This window comes from Coenobita brevimanus, chromosome 1 (assembly GCF_032717465.1).
Source record: "Coenobita brevimanus isolate Jiangsu-jjx chromosome 1, ASM3271746v2, whole genome shotgun sequence".
NCBI classification, from domain to species: Eukaryota; Metazoa; Arthropoda; class Malacostraca; order Decapoda; family Coenobitidae; genus Coenobita; species Coenobita brevimanus.
In genome coordinates this window covers 63,729,433-63,748,833 of record NC_136954.1, presented here as the reverse complement: position 1 = coordinate 63,748,833, position 19,401 = coordinate 63,729,433, and the positions used below count along the sequence as shown (strand labels likewise).

The window sequence follows — 19,401 nt, the reverse complement described above, 5'->3', positions numbered from 1 at the left end:
GGTCAAGTTCATTTTAGTTTGTTCTTGCTGTTATCAGGACGATTTTATTCAGATAAAGAAGCGACATCTACTGAAGGGGTTTATTAAGGCTACATCTAACATCTCTAATTCGAGAAGTCTATCCTGAGCTGAATGAAATCGTCAGGAGATGGCAAGATAAAAAAAAATATATGTTCAGTGTGTTAAAGTCTTACCTACTTTCACCTGACCAACCTTCCTGCTGAAAAGATCCCTATATTCTTTTGTAATATATATTTGAATAACAAGTTGAAGCCATGTGTTCTCTTAAGGGATCCTCATGTTCAGACTGGCCGTGGTACAGTTGATGTTTTCTATAGACTAGAAGCTAACAGAATGCCAGTACCAACTAATTGCTTCCCAACAGTTGCTGGAAGATGTTAAAGAAATGTAAGATGTGCATTAAGATTTGTAAAACGCACGAGACTCAGCTTGAACTTTGACTGTTTACTTGTTTTAATGGGTGTGTTTACAAAATTAATTGCATGTTGACGGTATGCAGCCATCCACTCTTGCCTGTACTTAAATATCCCTGTGTACTTCTTAATGTTCATATTCTGACGGGATTCATCCTTAGCAGTTTATTGTAACACCTTATTTCTCTTGTTTATTGTGGTGATCTGTTTAATACCGACCTAGTTTTCATTAGTAGCATGCGAGAGTAATATAAAGGTGTTGTGTACAAAACAAATAGCTGAGGAAGAGGCATTAGGAAAGATCCGAATCCAGGTGGAATTCAGTACGGCCCTTATACGTAACTTTAGCTCAGGGAGGTTTGTAAATATGGAACAGACTCGCAATGCGACTGTGTGCCTAACTGCTGTGCGACTCTCCATTTGACAGTTGTTACGCTGAGTGCACCGCCCACGACGACTGCCCCAGCTACCAGGCTTGCATCAAGTTGCAGTGCGTCGACCCCTGCGATGGCTCCTGTGGCGTCGGCGCAGACTGTAAGGTTGAAGACCACAAGCCCATCTGCTCCTGTCCCAAGGGCTACACCGGACATCCCTTCGAAAGCTGCCGTCCATTCACGCGAGGTAAGAGAGAGAATGGATGGAGGTATCTGTGTGAGTGAGTTTGAAGACGGGCAGAGGCATGGCGGGTCAAGAGGATAGTTGATGTGGTACTTGAGTACAAGGTCAAGAGGATGGTTGATGTGGTACTTGAGTACAATAGGTAAGAAAGCGAGATATGGGCGCTCATAATGTCTGGGAGCTAAGAGGATGTTTGTCACCCGCTTTTTAAACTTTAAAGTTGGCTGATTGACTGTCTGCCAGGTGTATGTGAAACGTATCTATAAAAAAGGTGAAAAATATGTGTATATAGATGGTTAGGCGTATGAGGTGGAACTAGGCTTCCAGGGACTGGAATGGTGAGTGAATGAGCATCTGGCCTATTTTACTGGGCATGCAGTTCATAATCCTCCTACTTCTGTCATGTCTCTAAGTTTTCTGCATGCTACCTCACCCCATCCTCAAGTTGGGAAGAAGGTCGAGATGATAATGATGAAGAACTAAAGTGTCTCATACCTGAAAAGGGGCAGGGGCGGACTTGGACCATTTTCTTGTTTCTCACCTTCTCTTCCGTCTCCAGACACTAAAACTTATTTCTTTCTTCGTTAATTCTCCATTCACTTGATGTGGTACTGCCTACATCTTAATTCACCTTTATCATTCTGTTTTTGTGTTTGCCCTCCTCTCTTACTATCTCTCCATTTCCTTCCTGTCACTTTTGAGTGACAAGTACTAATGAGTGACAAGTGTACTCAGAGTGACAAGTCTGACTGTTTCCTGTAACCCAGGAAACCATTTACAACACTGGGAGATGACCATATACCCAGATAACGGGGTGAACTGGAGCCCACTATGGAGCCCCGGCTAACTGGGTGGAGAGACGCAGATGCGGCAATCTGCCCAGGAGTCAGAGTTCCATACTTTTCCCTGCGCCCAAGGAACATTGCTTCACTAAATGGGACAGCCTATGATTGATGGGCCTGCTTGGCAGGGCGGACGGGTTGATTAACAACAACCACACAGAACCTGTACAACCCAAACTCCAGATGGGGAATCCCACTCTGTACCTTTGGCTTCAGCCTTCTTGTTTTCCATTCAACAGTGCATATCTTCTCTAATTCTTCCCGCCACAAGAGGACTGTAGTATCCGAATTCCTGCAGGACCATAGACTTCCCCTGGTTTGGTCCTCCTCCCTTTTCATTCCACCTTCCTCACATATAACACCATTCACTGGTTTTTATCCTCTTTTCTTCTTACTTCCATCACCTGAGGACCTGTGCAACCCGAACATTTGCGAGACTGGGGCGAACTGTTAGCGCGGATCCCATTCCAACTCCTGTCTCCCATTTCCCCTCTCCTCATCTCTTATTCTTCAAGTCTCTCTTCAGCCACCACAGATTCTCCCTCCGTCCACCAGAGGCCCTAAGCAGTTTGAACCCCTGTGGCACTAACATTGGCAGTACCCTGGTGTCATTCCTTGTCTTGTTTTCTCTCTTTTTTTCATTACTCCCCTCGCCGCCACCCCCTTTTTACACTTTTCTGTTGACACTTATTTTCCTCACACTTTCTGTCCCTCTGAAGATGTCTAATCCTCCCTTCCCCCATCAGAGGACCTGTGCAACCCCAACCCGTGCGGTGAGCGTGCCGACTGTACTCCCGGCTTCGACCGCAACAACAATGACCGGCCAGTCTGCACGTGTCCCAAGTACTACGTGGGCAACCCGCTAGTAGCCTGCCAGCTGGGACAGTGCAAGGACAACAACGACTGCCCGGAAAACCAAGCCTGCCACGGGTACATGTGCCAGGTGAGTAGAGCCAGAGCCAGGGGTTGGAAAGTGAGTGGTTGCGGTTGTATTGTGAGTGGTTGTGGTTGTACAGTGAGTGGTTGTGGTTGTATGGTGAGTGGTTGTGGTTGTACTGTGAGTGAGTAGTTGTGATTGTACAGTGAGTGCTTATGGTTGTGGTTGTACGGTGAGTGATTGTGGTTGTGGTTGTATAGTGAGTGGTAGTGGTTGTACAGTGAGTGGTTGTGATTGTACAGTGAGTGGTTGTGGTTGTCCAGTGAGTGGTTGTGGTTGTCCAGTGAGTGGTTGTGATTGCACAGTGAGTGGTTGTGGTTGCACAGTGAGTGGTTGTGGTTGCACAGTGAGTGGTTGTGGTTGTCCAGTGAGTGGTTGTGGTTGTTTAGTGGTTGTGGTTGACAGTGAGAGTCTGTGATTGTACTGTACAGTGAGTGGTTGCGGGTGGTGGCATTTATATGTAGAGAATGAGTGGTTGCTGTGGTTTTGGATGCTGAGAGTGAGTGGGTGTTTGATTAGGCAACTCATCTCACATTCACTCGCCTGATTTCACGGTCCCTTCCTTTCTCACTCACTGGTAAACTCTTACTCACTCTAGCACTCATACCTTCCCATGCAGACATACTCACACTGCCATAAAAGTTACTGTCACACATAATTCATACTCACTCATATTCTGTCTTTCATTAATTCATACTCACTCATATTCTGTCTCATTAATTCATACTCACTCATATTCTGTCTCATTAATTCATACTCACTCATATTCTGCCTCTCATTCTCATAATAATTCACCCCCTTTCTCTCACGTTTTTGTACTTGGTCCCTCTGTTACACTTACTAAATCCTTAACAGTATGTTACTGGTACAAAGTGATGTGTTATACGGTACCCAGGAGTATTTCGGGGTATATTCACTTGTATATGATTAGCATGCAAGAGTTATACTACGGAAAGTAAATCAGTAAGGAAATGGTGTTACGAACCCTCATAGACCAGCAAGAATCAAGTACCAAGTTTTCCTACTAAATGGGGGAGCCGCTGGTGCATAGTGTAGTACTTGCGCTCGCACTTGGATGAACCCGAGTTTGATTCTCGGATGAGCCAGACATGTGGATAGAGATCTAGCTCCTCTTCAGCCTGGTCTGGATTTACTAAACTTTCGCAGCCAAGATACGAACAGAGTTCTATCTCACCCAGATATGAGACCTCAGCAACGGTGGGATCAAACACTTCAGCCAGTTACGGGGATCGCGGCCCATGGAGGATCGAGGCCACCTTATGGTCATTCGTAGCCCTAAAGAGCGTAACATTTCGTAGTATCTAGCTGTGATTTATAAATAATGTACTTGCATAAATTATTGCTATATTTAACCACTAATACCGTTTGAGGTTTTAAGGAATGTAGAGAGTATGAAACCTGCAGACTGTCCACAGGGGACGTTTTCGTTGATCATCTTTTGTGCTGTGCATTTGTGTTCAGAGATACGCAGCATAAATTTGAAAGGAACGATGAACACTTTTTGAGACGCTAACTAGTTGGGCAGAACTGAATAAGAAGCCCTCGTCCAATATCATTAAAAATAGGAAGTATATACAAGGAGACATACGACCGCCTCTTTAGTACTGTATTCACAAAAAATGTTTACCTGCCTTCGAATTGATTCAGTGACTTCGTAAAGGTGTACAGAAGTATGTTTTCGAGTATGAGGACGACCCATCAATTATCATGGACGATAAGCTTATAATAAGTGATAGGTGATCATAAAATAGGAAAGGTTGTATTAGGTTAAGATAAATTGAATAAGGAAAATTTCGGTTAGGTTTGAATAAATCTGCACTATTATGAGTAATTTTCTACCAAAATGGCAGTCCAAATGGCGTCCGTCACTTTGGCTCCATTGGGGGTTGTAAAACAAAATAAATAAATAAATAAACGTTTTTCACTTATGTGGGAGGGGGGGAAGCATTGAAACTTGAAAAAAGCATTCAGAAAATACTCAGAGAACTTCATGAAGGGTTCTGGTGAAGGAAAGAACCGATGAAAGCTGCAAAATACGGTGGTCCCATGTCTCCTTATAGATTTCCAAGGTTGAACTACCACCTTAGATTCTGATTAACCACTTAACTCTAGCATAAATTTATTACTAGAATACAGGTTTTTACCTAGATTTCAGCGACAGAAGAATTTTGTCCGCGATGACCTATGGTTGGTAAACTGAGAGAAGTGTGGCTTAGTCGGAGGCGGGTTAACAGGCCAGTCACAGCTTCTTTTACTAACCCATTCTGTAATATACAGTATTTATACACAGTTTAGGTTACAGACAACCAAACCACAGCAGTATGCTTATATTGGGTAAATTGTACGTGTAATGCGATAAGACAAGAATCAAGGCATCCATGTCGTTTTCATTTAGAGTAAGGGACGTCCCCTTGCTCCACATGTAAACTGTGATTGGCTGCGGTGGTTTGTGACGACATAATGACGTTGACCTCAGACCACGATAAGCCGTAGCCCACAAAAGCCAAAGAATTGTCAGAAAATACCACCATAAGGAATATCCGTAGCGCTCTTAACACTGGCCATAAGAATGTCCGTATTTAGGGGGTGTTAGTAAATCCGGGTCCTCAAGTACAATTCAGGACTTGAATGTAATATCGATTACATTATTTTTTATTCTGAGGAAAGATTAGATATACTGGTTATGTTTTAATGACCTTCATGCAGTAGATATGCAATAATCCTGATTCCTTTCTTCCCGCCCAGACCCTTTTCATTATTTGCTTTAGTTATTTATTCATTATTATTTTTTTCCCTGCACAGAACCCTTGCGTGACGGAGGTAGGAAGTGTGTGCGGTGACCTAGCTGACTGCCATGTGAAGAACCACCTGCCCGTGTGCTCCTGCCCTCAGGGATACAGTGGAAACCCACTCACAGAATGTCGTATCGGACGGTCAGGCTTTGCTCTTGGTCGCTCCAAGAAGTAAAGGCACGGGATTTCCTTCAGCGTTACCCCATGAAGTATAGTAAGGGAAAACGGTTACCTGCCTGCTGGGTATTAGAGAAAACGAAAATATTTCATGGGTGATTTGTCTTACGGCAAATTTTTATACAAGCGTTGGCAGCTAGGATGGTAGGGTTTTTGCTATCGATTTTTTTTTTTTTTCCAGATATAAACTTTAAAGAAAGCGACTCTTCGAGTGACAGTGCCATGTACGACTTCGTTTTCCTCAAAGGAACGAAAGAAGTGAAATAAAACGAAACTACGACAAAACTGACAAAATCATTAAACTTCTGTAATATGACTTCATCATCTACTGGATGGTCTTACCCGAATACAAAATTCCTGTCTGTAATTCAATGAAATGTTTTGGCAGTTATTATTTTCATCTCTATAATATCTTTCATTTGTTTGAGCAATTGGTCGTCTTTTCTCTTTCCCCACGATTTAACAAGACCATTTGCAAAATACATGAGCTTTACTGAACGTTGTTGTAGCTTATTTCCCCCTAACAGATTCCATTACTTTCCTCCCCGTAGCTTCAGGACTTTTAGACGCATATCACGAGACTGATAATGTGTGCGGGAGTTGTTTTTATGGATTTATTTTTATTTCCTTTGCTTCTACCCTAGTCAGCTATACTAAATACACACACAAGACTTGTATAGAACACGGGAGTTAGGGTATTTTTTAAAATGCTCCTTGAAGGCTGCCTCTTCGAGTTTTTCTGGTGGATATCTTCAGCTCCAGTGAGTTTCGAATTTGAATGTGGTTTCTAAGGATTATGTACTACTGTAGTTCCTATTGTGAATATTGTGTGGCGTGCTCAAAAAATGACTAATATACTGTATGTTTATCAGTATCGGTCCATATTAGGTCCACTGTAATAAACTGTTAAATTGCTTCGATAATTATCCCAATTACAGCATTGTGGCATAAAATAGCTACAGCTTTGTACATCAGTAACATTTTGGATCTTTTGAACAAAATTATAGAATTGCCGACCGTTTGAGCAAAACTTCAGAAATGCGGATCGTTTGACCAAATTTAAGAAAGAAAATCGGAATATTTGAGCAAATTTCTTATATTTGGGATCATTTAAATAAAATTTTAGAATGTCACGGGTTGTCTGAATAAAATGTACATTTCTGTTCTGCAAAATAGTTGGCATTCGAACCATTCTGTTCGCAGTTATGAAGTTCCTATATCATCTGACACCAATGTTTACCCCTTCTTTCGAATTCCTTCCCTGGAGTTAGGTGATATTCCGTCTTTTATGTGTTTTTCCTAATGTTTACATATTTCTAGAGATCCTCGGAATGAGCCTTCACATGTATACAATATTTTGGGTCATATGAATACAAGTAACCCACTAATAAATATTCTGTAAAAGTGTATAAATAAAAAGAAAGTATAAAAATCTATAATAGTGCATTTATTATCATGATATTGTCCTATACCTTTTGCATGTTTAAATTATTCATTCCGGTGTCAAATTCTTGATACCTCCAGGCGATTTTCACCAGCTTAGGAAAAGTCTGTGGGAGTCATGGGGGCTATCAAGGCTTTAGCTATAATCAACCGAGGTAAATAATAATAATAATAAAAATGCCTTAACTTTACTTCACTGATCCTGTTTCAAAGCAAATGGGGAGACTGGATATCACATGGCAATGAGTACATAACCTAAAACATGATTGATAATTCTACAACCATTCAGTCCTGAGATTTTAAAGAATATGTGCATTCCCCCCCCCCCCCCGGTGAATGGGGAAAATGATAACCCCTCTCTGGGTAAACAAAAATATAAAAACTCTGAAACTATGGAAATACAGCTTCCAAAAACTCATGAATTTTCCTTATTTATTTGCACAACACATTTAAACATAACCTATAACTAGATGAAAAAAAAAAAAAATACAGCATACATTCTGAACATGGATATATGATTTCGGTTATGAAGGTTTTATCTCCGTCAACGAAGTTGGAGGAGGTTATGTATTCACTTGTTTGTGTTTCTTATTTTTCAACACAGAGTTTTCAAAAGTTCTCAATGAATTTTAGTAAAATTTTCTGGAAGAGTGCGATACGGCCAATAAATAAATAAATGCGGGTGTAGATCAGGATCAGGATCCTGCAATGACACTGACGGAGGTATGCGCTGTCTGAGTGCTTTCCTGTCTTTTATATGTACTGGTATCTTACTTGTTTGGACTGATCCATGCAAACTTCACATTCTTCTAACGGTTTGCCTTTTTAGAAGGAAATCTAAACTTAACTACATTTTTTATGCATTCATAAACTTCTGCTTCTTCAGAAAAATAATTGTATTGTTTTCCATGAAATTCATCTTCAATGTGAAGCTTTGTTGAACCTCACGCTGTTGTTTTGTTGTATTTTTTGCTTTGTTGTTTTTCAGTTGCAATAAGATTTTTTTTTTTTTTTCTTATTACCCCTTCAGGGTGTCTGTACCCGGGGTAGAAAATTACATATCTGTACTGGAGTTACCGAAGCAAGCACGTCCTGTTACTTGGTTCGGCTCCTAACGGCAACTGTCACTGATCACCTGAAAGCAGAATGAATGCAATGCATTCAAAGCACCTGAAATGGCATTACTTAAACAAAAAATGCTAAAAAAGTTAAATGAGCCAATAATAATAATAAATCTTCGTTTGATCATAACCTGGCACCCAATCACTGTTGGGCAAATCTGCAAACACATAATATGGAGTATAAGTTGGCCCATCACCACATGAAAAATTAGAAAAAATAGGCAACAGATAAAGGCTGGCAGGGCTGTTACCTTTTACCCCAACTTGCCCCGTTTTTTTTTTTTTTTTTTTTTACCCCGATAAATTTCTCCTGACTGAAGTGTCCCCAGTGCTGAATTTCAACATCTGGATAGTAAAAAAAAAAAAAAAAAAAAAAAAAAAAAAAACCAATTATTTGTGGTTTTGTAAATTCGTCTTGCTTTTACTGCACAAGCAAATCTACTTCGAGAAAACTGTTCTTTTTTATCCGTGGGCCCTGGTGTGCAACAGGTATGCTTGTATTGTATCTTTACATAAATGCCCTTGTGAAGGCGTGTGCGTATGTGCACCACGGTTCTGGCGGTATCGTATGACGTCACGTGTGGTTTGTGGGGCTTCTGGGGCGGCTCACATGACTCCCTTCCTCAGCCACCACTCTGTTCATACGCAGAGCCGGATTTCACAAACTTACGGTCAAATCCCTCGCTTCACGCAGGTTTAGTTTTGCATGGAGAACAAGAGACATGGACAGAATCACTACTTGTCTCTCCTTATCATTTCTGCAAAAGCAAACGATTATTTTTATAGGGAGTTCACTGGAAGTTTGTAAACATCGGACCTGCATATTGTTTCTACCTGCGTTTTTTGCTTCATTCATGGGTCGTGAACACACTGCGATAGAAGCTATGTATCACTTACCGAGCAGACATCGAATCAGAGATGAAATAATAAACGAAACACTGATCTGGATAGACAGGACTCGAGGCTACACCCTTATAGTTTACTCATGGTTCATTTTCTTTAAAATTAAGATAAACATGGACTATTTATCAAACAGTCTATTACAAATGACCAGTGCAAATTTTTTACTGAATAAAAATATACAAACCAAGGCAATAAAAGGAACATTCAATTTCGTGTTAAGTTCAAGTCACTTGAGTTATGCGGAATCCTCCTCGGCTGGTTGTCTGGCGGCCACGCCGCCCCACGCGGACGCGGCGGCGGCGCCACTGCGTCAGTGAAGATACAGCCGCGGCAGGGTTGGGTTGTGTGGATTTTATGGAGGTTGAGGACAGTTAGCTACTCGAGTAGCATGTACACCAAAGACATTACACGTTTAAGTAGATAACCAGCATCTTCTGGAAGTTCACCCTGTAGCTGAGGTAAGTGAGAGACAGCAAAATTTTTTATTTTGTAGCCAGCCAAGTTCGTGATGGTGGGGGAAATGTCTTCCGTCTGAAACGGATGCAGTTTCTTTGCCAGTTCCATGTCAGGATCTTTATTCACAGATTCAGTAACTATCAGTTCCGTGTCATAATTGTTTTGCAAGAAAGGCTGTTTAAGAGCTAGGATGTTGATTCACAGATTTTATAATCACTTCCTAGTCGTAGATTATTTGTATTGTCAGGAAAGATGAGAGCGCAGGATCATTCCATGCCTTGTTCCTACGAAAACAAATAGTAATAAGGAAATGATGCTTACAGCAAAGTCGTAGCCGTGTGCTGTTTTAAAGAACTCGCAAAGGTGAATGCAAACCCCGAATGTTTAACGGTATGTGAAGCTGGTGACGAACGTGGAACGTGTGGCCTGTCTTACTGCTAGCTTAACTCAGATGTCGAATGCAGACTGATCAGCTTTAAAAACGATTGGCAGCTCATAAATACCCGCCTGATACTGGGGGCATGTTTTTTATTTTTGGCAATTTAGTTTTGAAGCATCAGTGCGGGGTTTTAGGCTGAAGGCATTGTTAATTGAACCATGACTGCAGATTCAGGAAGGTAGATGTGTAGGCTGAAAATCAATACGCTGAGAAAGTTGAGTTATATCGAATTTGATTGGTTGAAGTCTGCCCATATTTGGCAGTTTCGGTTGTAGTAAAATTGATATGTATGGAAGGAATTTGATTAGTATTTCTTTGGTGTCTGTAGCATCGTCACATGGAAGATTCTTTTCAGTGTCTACAGCAGGGCCAGGAGATACAGTACAATCGAGTGGGTAAACCAGATATTCATATTATATTCAGTATTACAATCAAATTCAGCAATGAAGTGCAATGCTTAGGTTGAGTGAACAATTATTTTTGGTGGCAAACTTACCTAGTTCACCACCTAACCCATTTCACCGAACCTATTAGATCTAGTTCACAACTTTAGCCAGTTGGATAGCTCAGATGCAAAGCTGCTTTATCCAGGTACTTAACAGTGCTGGTTCGAATCCTCCTAATTCGCATATCATAGCCACATTCACGAGTTAGCAACTTAGTTAATCACCAGTTTAACCTACATTACCAGAGGTAGTCTCCAGGGAGACAGTAAATCACCTTATTTTACAGTTTTCATTTTTTCTCTCTACTAAAGCCCTTCTTGTGATTCTTTGATTTTATTTTTAGTGCGTTTTCAAGTTCCGATGCTTTTTATAAGTGGTGAGTAGCATGTAAAAAGCGGTCTCTGTTTACAATCCAAAACGGCGCCGAAAACAACGAACACCATCTTACGCGCCGAAGACAGAAGATGGACGCCATCTTGGAACGACATTTTTGATCCAAGTCACTACTATTAGTGCACAGTATCCAAACCTAATCTGAATTTTCGTAACAGCCCGACCTAAATTACCCCAACGAAAGCAGATATTTTTTCCATCTTGATTAACCTAACCTAACCTATCATTTATATATAAAACCAGGGATTCTCAACCTTTTTCCCATCAAGTACCCCATGCATTATCAGACCATCGACCCGTGCCCCCATTAAGACTAATTCAGTATACAATGATCATTCATGATTTTACAGTTAAGCATTAGCATCATAGTGTACTGTACAGTGATATTACACAGGAGTGAGACTAATTATTTTATGAAGAAAATATACATTAGCATTATTTCAGATAGGCTGCAAGGTAAGGCAGTGGATGTTGGAGTGGCCCTAATGAGAGAGGGCACTGTTTGGAAACGCCCTGTACTGTTGTTTGCAGATGATACTGTGTTGTGAAGACGAAGGGGAGCTGCAAGACTTAGGTGGATGAGTTTGGGAGAGAGTGTAAGAAACGGAATCTAAAGGTGAATGTAGGGAAGAGTAAAGTTATGGTCTTCGAGATAAATGTCGTCAGTGAATGTACAGTACAGTGAGATTGGATGAGAAGGAAATGGAAAATGTGAGTGCCTTTAGTACTTGGGTAGTGTGATGAGTAAGGATGAAAGTTTAGAGGGTGAAATGCTTGAAAGTGTACATCAAGGAAGAAAGGTTGCTGGTTCCTTGAAAGCAGTGATAAGAAACAGGGAAGTGAGCATGGAAGTGACAAAGTTGCTGCGTAACAGTACTGTGATACTAATTCTAGCGTATGGAAGTGAAGCTTATTGTTGGAGGGACAGAAGTCTAGAGTGAGAGCAGTGGAATTGAGCATGTGGAGTCACATGGAGAGGGACTGGCAAATGAGGAGGTGAAGGTGCGTTCTGGTGTGGATATGATAGCGTTAGGAGGAACACGTTGAGGTGATTTGGCCACGTGGAGAAGATAGAGAGACTGACGAGGAGAGTGTATGTGAGTGAGGTGGAGGGGGTCGAGGGAGGGGGAGGCCAAGGATGAGATGGAGGGATGGAGTGAAGAGGTGTACATGAGAGAAGGGTGTGAGCTGAGAGTAAGGCAGTTAAATGGCGGGGGACATGGCGACATGTAGGCGATTTGTTTGTGGCCACCCCTTACAGGATTGAGGCGTCAGGCAATAGATACATAGACTATCTCAGTGTATAATGGTAGTATGCCGGTTATTATAAGACTAACGAAATTATAATTACGTCATTGGACGAGAGAGAGAGAGAGAGAGAGAGAGGGGGGGGGTTAAACGAGATAGCAACAGTAAAGAAATAGTGAGTACGATGTAGGCGATAGTAGTCACCTCCACTACGATGATGTTTATTCCTGCTGTCTCCAGACGATTGTATTCAACAGGAAAAACCTCATTTAGGCTGCTGAAGGGGTTAATGATGGATATATCTAATCTCTCACGTGCAAAGGTCTCTCCAGAGCAGAATAAAGTTGTATGGCGGTAGGGAGAATAAAAACAGATCCTACGTCATGAAGCTGAAGGGAAGTGATACAGGTAAAATTTACGTGGTTATTTCAGCTAGGCTTATTTTGGTGATTTTTTCCCGTAAGTTAACGCATTATTATTTTTATTGGTGACTCCAGACGATATTATACAGATCTGTTATTGAAGGGGTTGATTAAGTTCTTCAGTCTGATACTGCAGCTTCCGTTCTTTCTGTCTAGACTATTTTATTGAACTTAATTAGAATCCGTATCAGATTTTTTTTTTTTTTCAGTTAAAGGTAGATCTCGTCATCATTACGAAAGTCCCCTCATAGCCGAATAAAATCGTCTGGAGGTAACGTGAATTAAACTAAAATATATATCACCGAATTCAAGGGGTTAGCCTAGGCTAGTGCTAAATCTAACTCCACTTGGAAGTCTCGCCAAAGCAGGATTAAAATAGTTTGGTCGTATCAAGAATAAGGCACAAAATGTCACCGGAGTGAAGGAGATAACCCCTTCAAACCGATGACGTCTTTTTAATCCATCTTGCCACTAGACGATTTTATGCAGCTTAGAGGAGACGCCCTGCAGTGAAGGGGTTAATGAAGGTTGTATCTAAACCCTCCAGTTGTGAAAATTTATCCTGGTGGTGGTGGTGGCGGTGGTTCTTTTGCTAGGTGGCTGTCCAGAGCTGATTAAAATCGACTGGACGCACTAAGAATATGCAATATGACGTCACCAAAATCAAGTGGTTAATATATATATATATATATATATATATATATATATATATATATATATATATATATGTGTATATATATATATATATATATATATATATATATATATATATATATACTCAAAAGTGCGGTTTTCTACACGACTATTCCCAAATCATGAAGAAAACACAAGTTAGTTTCAACCACTTCATAATATCCAGTACCTTGGGCAGATCACATACAGGTACTTGTTCATGCAAAATCGGCAATTCAGACGTTCGGTGATCTGAACTGACGTACACGTGGATGAAATTCGCCTGGAAGTAGCAACAGTAAAATAAACAGGATCATCGTAATGAAGGTCAGTAACCTATACGTCTGAATGTGCAGTATATTTGCCTATTCACTCGCGTCCTTTACCATTTGCCTTGTCAGCCTCAATTACTTGATATGAATAATTATTATATTATAATTTTTCATTTATTTGATCACAATATATATATATATATATATATATATATATATATATATATATATATATTGATATTGACATCCGGTACATACATACATGCACGCGGGCGCGCGCACGTGTGTGTGTGTGTGTGTGTGTGTGTGTATATATATATATATATATATATATATATATATATATATATATATATATATATATATATATATGTAGTTTAGGAAATTTGTGGCTATTTCATTTCATGGTTCCTTCCTGCCTGTAATAGTAATTTCCCGTTATCGGTCTACGAGTAATATCATTTAATAATAGATGCTTCATATCTTCACTGTCATTTTCACAAAAAAAGGGCAAAATTTTTGAATATTGTTAATAAATACCGGTACTGATCATGTGAGGCTGGTAAATAATGTCCAGCGTTGCGAATGTAGCAGTATTACCTCAGCAAGTTCGCATGCCCCATATCAATGCCCAGCGTAACCTTTATCATATATGTAATGGAGCTTAGTACTGTAATATTTACAGATTTCTCTCTTAGACATATGGAACGTGCGGAGGTCCAATTTCAGCTGATGTGACATCCTAATTTGCTCCTACATTTCTGACCGTGGCATACTTGTTTATACATAATAGTTTGTCACATCTGTTTTACTTACCTCTTTTTGTCCTTTGGGAGGAAAAGAAACAGTAGGTTCGTTCCAGTTCGTCTGTTTTTCCCACAAACAACGCAGCGGTGTCCAGCGGTTGGAGCCTATGTTTATTTTTCCGCCACGCCCCCACGCATCCCGTCTGTCAACTTTTGTAAACAAACAGACGACACACCAGCGACCAAAATGCCATCTGTTGACCAGTTCGTTACATTGGTCTCGTGTTCGCCCGTAAGAGTAAATATACAGTATACCCCGTATCGTTTCTCCTCCATGAAGAGAATAAGAGAGTTTGCAGCCATGACAGGGTAATTAGTACCAATATTAACACTGAAACTTCGGTGCCTCATTCTTAGCTAAATAAAATCATGAGGAGTTGTCGCGTCATGAAAGGGTTAAGCACCTCCTTTCACAATCAACATACCCAGCTAAACGCCCATTATCCCTCATTTCAGAATCACTCACTCGTCCAGCAAGTACAGTAAACATTTGTGCACCTGTCCACATTCCATAATCCTCTTTTTTCTTCCTGCTCTTCATGCCAGCATGTTGATGTAAGAAATATGTACAGGATGGTCTGTATTACAACGCTCCTCCTACACGCCGCTCGGCGATTTATCGTGCACGGTCATCGCAGTCGATGTGTATCTTGCATCCTTTATTCATTTCCTACTCCCACTGGTATACACACATCCGCACCAGCAGACTGAGCCGTCCCTACAACACAAAAGGTATCGCCAGGTTAGTTTCAAGTGTAGCGCTATGTATGGACCACCCTGTATTATTCCGCTAGTTGTCAGGGGTGTGTCAAATAACCACGCCCGCATTAGGTAATCCTTGCGCTGTGGTTGTGTATTTTGTTTATTCTTATCTTACTACGATGTAATTCAGTTTAGGAGAAACTTTTAGAACAGGATGTGTTACAGTCATGACCCTCTTCAGTACGAGAGAGCTTTCCCGAGTGAGTGAAGGTTTCGGGACGTATAAAAATAAAAAAACTAGCGTCTGGCTCATGGGGTCCCGTCAGCACTTTCTCAACAACGCAGAGTAACGTTTGTCATTAGTTTTCTCATTTGTGTTTTTGCTTAGCCTAGTTACCAGTCGATATCTAAGCCGCCATATACTTACAGGAGAGGGACACAAAAGTCTTCTCAAACCTTCAGAAACAACACTTAGCTGTGTGTGTGTGTGTGTGTGTGTGTGTGTGTGTGTGTGTACACCATTGGTTAGGAAATTAAAACAGTTCAGCTTGCTTTTTGGTTTACTGAAGTACAGTTATAAATCCATTTATTAAAAGTATATTCAGGGCGGTGCACAAAATATCCTTGTGCATAATACACTAAACTAGTTAACATGTTGATACGAATGAAACTGTCCCACGACGACGAGACCATTTGCTACAGTGAACAAAGGATCCATTTGTTAATTGTAAGGCGTTTGTTGGAAGTGGATTGTGACATAAATGCTTCAGAGGGGGTTGTTTCTCTTAGTGAAATGTGTTCACCCGACGTTGATCCTTAATTGAGACTACTCCTTAAGCTGTAAAATATAATTAATGCAGTAATTGAGACCTACCCTTTAAGCTGTAATATATAATTAATGCAGTAATTGAGACCTACCCATAAAGCTGTAAAATATAATTAATGTAGTAATTGAGACCTACCCATTAAGCTGTAAAATATAATTAATGATGTTAGAGTCAAGTTAACCCTTGCCAGATAAAAGCAAAACAAAACCTACGTACGTACAATTGACTTAAACCTATCGGTATATAACTACGAGTATAATATATGTACCGTATATCTAGTAGACTTAAGTTGATATTGTCGAGATCATTGGATAGCATGTCTTCTTAAAATATGTACTACATACACAACTATAACCTTCTTAATCACGTACTCATGTTTTCTAAGATAACGTTATTTTCTGAGTTGTATCTTCAAGCTTCCTGCTGCTGTGTGAATGACGATGTTGGAAATGTCTGGACCATTTCAGCATTTTATCCTTACAAACCCATCTGCTAGGCCAGACAGACCCGGGTTGATCATCATCAACAACAGCCGATAAGGATGGAAAACCTGGGAATTGGCGGTGCGAAGTGGTGGTGATCGGTGTGGTGGGGAGCTTTCAGGGATTTTTGAAAAATTTAGGTGTAGAGATAGAGGAGAAGGTCTGAGATGGGAGAACTTTTGAGGAGATATAGTCCGGGATGGTGTAAGAGTGCAAGAGAGAAATGAGTCATTGTTGGTAGGACGTACTGAAAGTTGCCACCATAACTATTTGTGATGGGTAGTTATGTTAGTTTAGCGGCCAGCCAGTCCAGCGCTTCATATATGCCCTCCGAGTTGATTGCACAGGTGGGTTGGACGTGCCATGGTCTGTTCATGGATCTCAGGCGGAGAGACTCTGTGATGTGGTTCACCGACACGGCGTGAGGCAGGTCCTGTTTGTTGGCCACCACCAGCAGCGGACACCCACTCACCTCAGGGTTCTCCAGCTGCGACAGGAGAGGAGATAACTTAGTGGACATGATAGTGGTTAACATAGTGAGGCTAATTAGTGATTAGTCTACATTAGTTAAAGTAACACGTGGGATAAAGAGAAGGGTGTTAGTGGGTGAGCTGCAGTGGGTGGTAGAGGGATGTTAATTGCAGGAGTTAATTATATCTTCAGCAGGGGCAAGAGAAGGGTTGTTAGTGGACGCATTGGTAATGGGAGGTTAAGTACCGGTATTATTAACACTGGGTGGTTGGTGTCGTGGGAACTGGATTGGAATTGTATTAGTGAGTCTTATAGAAGATTATCGCTTCCGTCTCTCCGCGGCCTTTGCGTAATGTGAGCAAACAAGACATTGTAGTAAATTGCAGTGCCTAGGGTTAGGCTAGGTCACAGTTACATACCGTAGCTCTGCTGATATGTTAGGTCTACTAGGGTCGATATTGGTGGCTTTTCAGACTCTGAAGATTCGTGGAGTTGGCATAATGTCCACGAATGTCCAGTATGAGAAGAGATCAGCCAGTCAGACAACCTAGAGGGCATAACCTAACAGTGACGCGATGCAGCTAATTAGACTCCTTATTATTATACGGTTGCTTATTCCTTACGATATGAAAAGCCCGCCGAGTATAATCTTTTTATTCTAGATTCCTACACTTTCCTAAATTAAATAAGATCGTCTGGAGGTAGCACTAATAATGTAAAATCAGATTGGTGGCAGTAGTAGTTTATGCTGTATATAGCGAGGGGGAAAACAGTCAGAATACAGCATGTGATATTGACAGAGGCGGTTACAGAATGGAAAACGGAATTTGACTTTGAATGTGGTAAGTGGCTCTATATAAAAAGACTTAATGTTAACTGCTTCATTGTGATGGTGTATATTTATGGTTTCACAGTGTGGTGGACACCTATTGAAGTTACTCAGTTTTTCTTTTTATTTCTTTCGAATTTTTTCAGTTTGTTGCCGCTCTTTTGTATCTTCACTGGTTGAAATTTGTACAGTTGTTCATTGGGCAAATATCCCCAGACACTTTTTAATGACCTTTCACAGGGTTTCGTGAGGTCAAAGATCAAACCATGCGGTTATTTAGTGATACGTGCCAGTACAAGTCCATAATATTTGCCAACATTTGTAGGGTTAATGATAATCATTTCTTTGTGTGTGTGTGTGTGTGTGTGTGTGTGTGTGTGTGTGTGTGTGTGTGTGTGTGTAAGCATCCTACATTGCCCTGGAAATGTTGGCACTCTTTGTTATATTCTTGCAATATCCTACTGTTATATGCTTTGCTTCAGGAGGGCCTCTAAATGTAAAAGGGTTAGTAATGGGTAGGCTTCAATCGAACGCCGTAGGGCAAAGTTTCAACTTGCATATCATCGTTTGGAGATACAAGAGGGATGAGAACCTGAGATAGATTTATTGATAGATGGATGGATAGAAAATGAGGTAGTTTGGAGTAGAGAGATAACATTGAGGATAACGCAGGAGTGGGATAACCAGAGAGAGAGAATTACAATAACTTCTTGAGTCAGCAAAACATTAATACATCTAGACGTTGCAAGCATAAAATAAGCTGACGTCGTAAGGGTGAAGCATAAGCAGTGGTACAGAACGATCCCCATTTCCACTCACCACCAGATCCAGTTCCTCCCTGGCCTCCGCGACTCGCTGCGGGTCATTGGAGTCCACCACGTAAATGATGGCTGAGGTGTTGACATAATAGTGCCTCCATAGCGGCCTTAGCCTCTCCTGACCTCCCACGTCCCACACAGTGAAGCTAATGTTCTTGTAATCCACTGTCTCCACGTTGAACCCTGCGTGGTGGAAAGTTCACGATTACCACCTGTGTCTAGAACTTATTTCGTCATAGTTTATTTATTTGTTTATTTTTTAATCCTGATTTCTGGACCAAGAATGAGCCGAAGGGGGGGGGGAGATGTATATGATGTAGTTGTTGTAATTTTTTTTTTTATATATTGTGGTCAGGGTTAGACAACTTGGTTATTATTGAGCTTTTACCAGTCATTAAGCTCGTAAGAGGACAGGTCAGTAATAACAGTGTGTTTTTATCTGTAACTGAGCATATTTGGTTAGTTTTCTGGATCTGCAGGAGTTGGTCTTGGTTACCGAAAGTCTTTGCAGCAACAAAAAATTTTAAACTGATAAATATTGAAACCTCCCGAAGTTAAAAAGCAAGTTAAACGGATGATGAATTGCATTAGGCTAAGTGAGAATCGCCATTAAATACAAGAGCATAAACTGCTCAGTGTTGAATCCTTCGTAATGTTCGTTGATATGGACACAGCAGTGGGTAGATGTGATCGGTGAGGATGGATGCATGAATTAGCTAGCGGGGTGGTTAATGGGTGTGTGGGTGGGTGGAAGGATGGCTAACTGGTTTAATGGATGGGCGATTGCACGAAAGGATGGATGGATGGTTCAGTAGATGGGTGCCTGGTTG

The 19,401-nt window shown here is 40.9% G+C and overlaps 2 protein-coding genes across 2 annotated transcripts in view; one reads left to right on the top strand and one right to left on the bottom strand.

The window, feature by feature from the left end:
* Positions 1-7,239, top strand: part of LOC145400220 (uncharacterized) — a 46,479-nt gene extending 39,240 nt beyond the window's left edge. The window contains exons 10-12 of the mRNA XM_080272767.1: positions 862-1,055; positions 2,641-2,837; positions 5,655-7,239. Of these exons, the coding sequence (XP_080128893.1) occupies positions 862-1,055; positions 2,641-2,837; positions 5,655-5,819 (556 nt within the window). The 3' untranslated portion in view covers positions 5,820-7,239. The remainder of the gene's footprint in view (positions 1-861; positions 1,056-2,640; positions 2,838-5,654) is intronic.
* Positions 7,240-16,391: 9,152 nt separating this feature from the next.
* Positions 16,392-19,401, bottom strand: part of LOC145406904 (uncharacterized) — a 4,018-nt gene continuing 1,008 nt past the window's right edge. The window contains exons 3-4 of the mRNA XM_080278013.1: positions 18,573-18,754; positions 16,392-16,940 (exon numbers count right to left, since the gene is read on the bottom strand). Coding sequence (XP_080134139.1) covers positions 16,737-16,940; positions 18,573-18,754 — 386 coding nt within the window. The 3' untranslated portion in view covers positions 16,392-16,736. The remainder of the gene's footprint in view (positions 16,941-18,572; positions 18,755-19,401) is intronic.